Source organism: Lichenostomus cassidix, chromosome 25, assembly GCF_008360975.1.
Source record: "Lichenostomus cassidix isolate B80296 chromosome 25, HeHo_3.0, whole genome shotgun sequence".
NCBI classification, from domain to species: Eukaryota; Metazoa; Chordata; class Aves; order Passeriformes; family Meliphagidae; genus Lichenostomus; species Lichenostomus cassidix.
In genome coordinates, this window is record NC_139505.1 from 2,725,205 (window position 1) to 2,731,259 (window position 6,055).

The 6,055-nt window shown below is 49.2% G+C and overlaps 1 protein-coding gene across 1 annotated transcript; it reads right to left on the minus strand.

Moving 5' to 3' along the window:
* Positions 1 to 3,842: 3,842 nt before the first annotated feature.
* Positions 3,843 to 4,401, minus strand: LOC146427337 (scale keratin-like). Its single transcript, XM_085082493.1, has one exon. The coding sequence runs from the start codon at positions 4,359 to 4,361 to the stop codon at positions 3,996 to 3,998; it is 366 nt and encodes a 121-aa protein (XP_084938619.1). The 5' UTR covers positions 4,362 to 4,401; the 3' UTR covers positions 3,843 to 3,995.
* Positions 4,402 to 6,055: the final 1,654 nt, after the last annotated feature.

Here is a 6,055-nt window from a genome sequence, read left to right on the forward strand (position 1 = left end):
TGCAATAAAATATTCCTGCATCCAACACCTGCCTCTGGTTTTAATTTCAATACCCAGAATGGGATTTCTTCTTATCCCCATCAGAACCAGGCTGAGATGTTTTTGTCAAACCCCCAGACACTCCTGCAGCTGAGAATCCTCTCTCCCCTACTATAATTAGTCCAACTGTCAGAATTTCAGTGGTTATTCCAGTTCTTTTCATCCCACTCAGCGCTGATTTTTCTTGTCAACACCCAAAGTGGGATTCCCTCTCATCCCTTATCAGAACCAGGCTGAGATGTTTTTGTCAAACCCCCAGACAGTCCTGCAGCTGAAAATCCTCTCTGCCCTGCTATAATTATTCCAACTGTCAGAATTCCAGTGGTTATTCCAGTTCTTTTCATCCCATTCAGCGCTGATTTTTCCTTTCAACGCCCAGAGTGGGATTTCTTCTTATCCAGTGGGATTTCTTCTTATCCCCATCAGAACCAGGCTGAGATGTTTTTGTCAAACCCCCAGACAGTCCTGCAGCAGGAAATCCTCTCTGCTCTACAATAATTATTCCAATTGTCAGAATTCCAGTGGTTATTCCAATTATTTTCATCCCACTCAGCGCTGATTTTTCCTTTCAGCTCCCAGACTGGGATTTCTTCTTATCCAGTGGGATTTCTTCTTATCCCCATCAAAACCAGGCTGAGATGTTTTTGTCAAACCCCCAGACAGTCCTGCAGCTGGAAATCCTCTCTGCCCTTCACGAATTATTCCAATTGTCAGAATTCCAGTGGTTATTCCAATTATTTTCATCCCGGGAATGGCGATGGTCTAACCACTGCCGGAGCTCCAGGGCAGCACTGGGTGTGATTTTCGGGATGTCTGCAGGGCCAGGAGTTGAACTCAATCCCCCTGCTGCCCTTCCAATTTAGGATTTTCCGCGATTCCATTTTTAAATCCTTAATTCGCGCCGAAATTCCATTTCATTTCACATCTTCCCGGCGGAGAAATCACCCAACTCCCTTCAAAGAGGGAGCTAAAAAAAAAAATATCGCCTGAAGTTCTGCCGAAGAGAGTTCTGAGAAGGAACGATAGGAGGAAGGAGAGCAAAGGGAAGCAATTTTTGAGATAGGAATCTGACGAGGAACTGCATTCTCTTTTTCCCTTAATCGCTGCCGTGATAAATTCGCCTCGGGGAAGGTTTGGCTGGAGCTGTCAGCAGGTGAGGCGCAGAGAATTGATGCCTTGGAGAGGATTTGCCTCTTCCTCTTTCAAAGAAAATATCCTGATCGGTGTCAAGGAGCAGAAAATCTTATTTTTTTCAAGGATAATTTCAATGTTTTTCCCCACACGGTAGTTGTTTTGTCAGATGGTCACAGGTAATAAATGGAAATTAGCCCATGGTGCTCCTGAATGCTGCTTTTATTTTAAGAAAACAGGATTTCGTGTTTATGGCTAAACAAACGCTTATTGAGAATATTTTCACCAAAAATCATTTTGGTTGGAAAAAAAACTTTGGGATCATCCAGTCCAACCTGTGACTCATCCTCTGCTGGTCACCCAACGTCCAGGAATTCCCTGGAATTCGACTCCAAACATCCCTGGGCAGGGAAAAAAAAGACTTCCAAGGTTTTTTTTCCCCTTTTCCAGGAGGAATTTCCCCAAATTTCCAACCTGATCCTCCCCTGGCGCAGCTCGAAAATCTCCTCCCCGACAGAGAAATCTCTTTCCTCTCTCTCTCTTTTCTCCATCCTCCCTTCCCCTCTTTCCTCTCACCCAGCGCAGCTCCCGGCACAACCTCACAAAACCATAATACTTTTATTTTTCCCATTTTTTTGGCCATTTTTGCCTCCAAGAGGCGTTCGGGTGTAAATCAGAATTTCGCTGATCCTCTCGGCACCAGCCCGACGGGTGTTGTTGTGTCAGACAAGCGATAACACCCCGGAGAGAGAAAAAAAAAAACAAAAAACCATTAACACAGCGAACAGCAATTATTACACGGCGTTAATTGGGCTCGGAGTGATCTCACCGCCGATTGCAAAATTCCCAAATCCCAGGCGGAGCTGACCTTTCTCTCCGTGTCTGCCTGGGAGTTGTGGGGTGGAGCAGCTCCGTTCGTTACTCCGAGATCCAGAAAAACCTCTAATTATTTAATTTGCGTTCCCGGCGTTGGCACAGCCAACAGCTGGGGTTGGCGATAGCAGAGAGCTGAGCAGGAGGAAATTCGGAATTCGGGACTGGAAAAACGAGGCGGTTGAAGCGCTGGGAGCAGCAAAATGGGGTGATCGGGATGGGATGGGGCAGAGATGAAACCCTGATGATTGCAGGGAGAGGAGGTTTGGAAATGGTGAAGAAATTTCGCTGAAAACCATCCAGGAGTGAGGAAAAGATCTCCAACATCTCCAAATATCTCCAACTTTCTTTGGAGAAAGTCTTATCCGACTCGAAATGCCGCAAAAAGCTGGAAAAACTAATCCTGGAAAGGATTTTTCCCTCCGAAAATGAAAATTCTCCAACCCTAAAATGACCTCCGGGGTTTTTCCAGCTCAAATATTGACCCCGAAAAACAAGGAAAAATCATCGAGTGATGAATTCCTAACAGGGCGAGATGGTGGCTCTGAAATGGGGCAAAAAAAGGGCATTTTGGGATTTTATAGCAGCAGAGTTTGGGGACATAATTTCCTGCTGTGACCGTGAGTGGTCAGTCACCACAGGAGCCTGGGCCACTTACATGCTCTGGAGGGAATATATTGAAAATAAATTTTAAAAAATTTTAAAAATGCATATGATTTATAAAATATAAAATAAATTAAAAAAAAACATATCAAATGAATATAGAATATAGAGTATGGAATAGAAAATAGAAAATAGAAAATAGAAAATAGAAAATAATAGAAAATAGAAAATGGAAAATGGAAAATAGAAAATAGAAAATGGAAAATGGAAAATAGAAAATGGAAAATGGAAAATAGAAAATAGAAAATAGAAAATAGAAAATGGAAAATGGAAAATGGAAAATGGAAAATGGAAAATAGAAAATGGAAAATGGAAAATGGAAAATGGAAAATAGAAAAAAATAGAAAATAGAAAATAGAAAATAGAAAATGGAAAAAAATAGAAAACAGAAAATAGAAAATAGAAAATAGAAAATAGAAAATAGAAAATAGAAAATAGAAAATAGAAAATAGAAAATGGAAAACGGAAAATGGAAAATAGAAAAGAGAAAATAGAAAATAGAAAATAGAAAATAGAAAAAAATAGAAAATGGAAAATAGAAAATAGAAAATAGAAAATAGAAAATAATAGAAAATAGAAAATAATAGAAAATAGAAAATAGAAAATGGAAAACGGAAAATATAAAATAGAAAATTAGAAAACAGAAAATATAAATTACTACGGTAATATAAGCAGAACTGCTAAATCCAAGCCAAAGAGCACACCCGATTTCCCTCTCGCTGCAAACATATCCAGACATGTCCAGCAGACAGGGTGAATCCAGGAAAAACGAATGGAATTCGCCCTGAGTAAGCCAAAGTGCAGAACAGAAAGGGAGACAAAGAAAACAGAAATCCAGAAAAAAAAATGGAATTAACCCAAAGTAAACCAAAGTGCAGAACAGAACGGGAGACAAAAAAAGCAGAAATCACCTGAGCTCTCAAAGGAGTAAAAAAGTGAGATATGATGAACTGAGAGATCAGAATCCACCATGACATTAAACGCTGTTTGTTCTGCACAAAAACCTGTTTGGTTTTCATTTATCCTCAATTTTCCCTCAGGGAATATTCACTCCCGCGCAGGGAAGAAATTCCTGGAGTTCCTCAGCTGGCCAAGACCCTTCTGCGGCTTGGCAAAAAGAGGCAAAGAGACACAACTCGGCTGCAGGAAAAGTTTATTCGCGGGCCGAGGGGCAGAGAGCTGGGGGTCCCAGCCAGCCGGGCCGGGGCTGCCAGGCTGCCGGAGCAGAGCTCAGCTCCTCCCCGCCGGGCTGAGCCCCCCGCGGCCGCTCGCCATGGGCTGCGGTGGCTCTAGCAGGAGCCGCAGGTGTCCCAGAGCTTCCTGCCGCAGCGGGGAAAGCCGCCCGGGCTGCGGGCAGGAGCAGCGCAGCCTCTGCCGGAGGTGCAGATTCCTGCCCAGCCCTGCGCCGCGCCAGCGCCGTAGAGACCCCCGAGCCCCAGGGAGCCCCCGAAGGCCGGAGCTCCGGCAGATCCCACCGCGGCTTGCTGCGGGAAGGAGCTGAGGATGGGCCCGGGGAAGGTGACCACCACGGGCGGCGGCTGGAGCAGCGCTGACGAGTCGGGGCACTGCCGGGCGCACAGCTCGTTGCAGCTCTCGGCGATGGGCTGCGGCACAGCCACGCTGGTTTTGGGGGGACACGGCTCGTAGCAGGACATCTCGGTGGGCTGGCGGTGAGGCTGGAAGGGAATTCCCAAAGCTAGGTTGTCATCGAGCAGGAGATCTCCCAGCTGAGCAGTTCCCTGTTCCCAGGGCTGCCCCGGAGCTCGAGTGGCCAAAGCCACCCTGGCTTTAACTCGCCCAGCGCATCATCACCCCTCAGCGCCCTGATCTCCACACCCAGAGACAACACAACCCCTGCCCGAGTCCCTCTGCCCAGCCTGGCTCTGCAGATCCTGCAAGAGAGGGCAGCGATGGCCACAGAGGGCAGCCAGAGCCAGAGAGCCACAGAGGGCAGCGATGGCCGGAGAGCCGCAGAGGGCAGTGATGGCCAGAGAGAGCAGCGATGGCCACAGGGGGCAATGATGGCCGCAGAGCCGCAGAGGGCAGCGATGGCCGGAGTGTCACAGAGGGCAGTGATGGCCGGAGAGCCGCAGAGGGCAGTGATAGCCACGGGGAGCAGCGATGGCCACAGAGAGGAGCGATGGCCAGAGAGCCACAGCGGGCAGCGATGGCCGGACAGCCGCACAGGGCAGTGCCCGAGCCACAGAGGGCAGTGCTGGAACTCTGTTCAGTCCGAGCAGAAGCTCTCGCTCGCTTACCCTTGTCCCTGAGGGGCAGAAGGTGACCAGGGCAGTGTTTGGCCGATCCAGGACCGGGCAGGGCTTTTATAGCAACCCGAGCATTGCTCAGCTCCGGCCAGGCCAGTCTGCGCAAGGACATCAGGGACATCAGGGACATCAGGGACATCAGGGACACTCCCTGCCGCTGATTCTGCTGCTGTTGCTGACGGTGATGATGATGATGATGATGATGATGATGGTGGTGATGATGACGATGATGGTGATGATGATGATGATGATGGTGATGATGATGATGGTGACGATGATGGTGACACCCGGGCCGCGCAGCCCCTGCCCCTCCCTGACTCAGCGTCCCCCAGGTGCCACCCCAGCACACCCCAATGCCCGAGCGTCCCTGCCCTTCCTGCCACGTCACATCCCGATGTCACCCAGGCTCCAGGGACACCTGCGAGGGGCTGACGGTGCAGCCTGGGGGTGGCCAGGGAAGCCACGAGTCAGCAGTGGCCGCAGCGAGGAGGTCACACCCCACACACGTGTCCCCACCTCCCGCCCCACCGCCGCGACCCCATAAAAGCTCTGCTCTGCTCCAGGGCTTCATCTGCCGCTCGGACCTCGCTCTGCTCACCCACAGCCAGGTGGGTCCTGTGGGGCTCCCAGCCAGGGGCTACCCAGAGCCCTCCCTGGCCACCACAGCTGTCCGGGCGGTGGCCAGGCTGGCAGCTCCTGGCACGAGCAGACCTTGGTGTGAGCGAGGAAGGAGCGACTTGGTCTGGGCTGGCAGAGCCAGGCTGGGCACAGAGACCTGGGCAGGGGCTGATTTGGGATCAGGATCGTGATTGGGATTGATTTGGGATCAGAACCATGATTGGGACTGATTTGGGATCAGGACTATGACTGGGATTGATGTGGGATCAGAACCATGATTGGGATTGATGTGGGATCAGAACCATGATTGGGACTGATTTGGGATCAGGACCATGACTGGGATTGATGTGGGATCAGGACCGTGATTGGGATTTATTTGGGATCAAGACCGTTATTGGGATTGATTTGGGATCAGAACCATCATTGGGATTGATGTGGGATCAGGACTGTGATTTGGATTGATT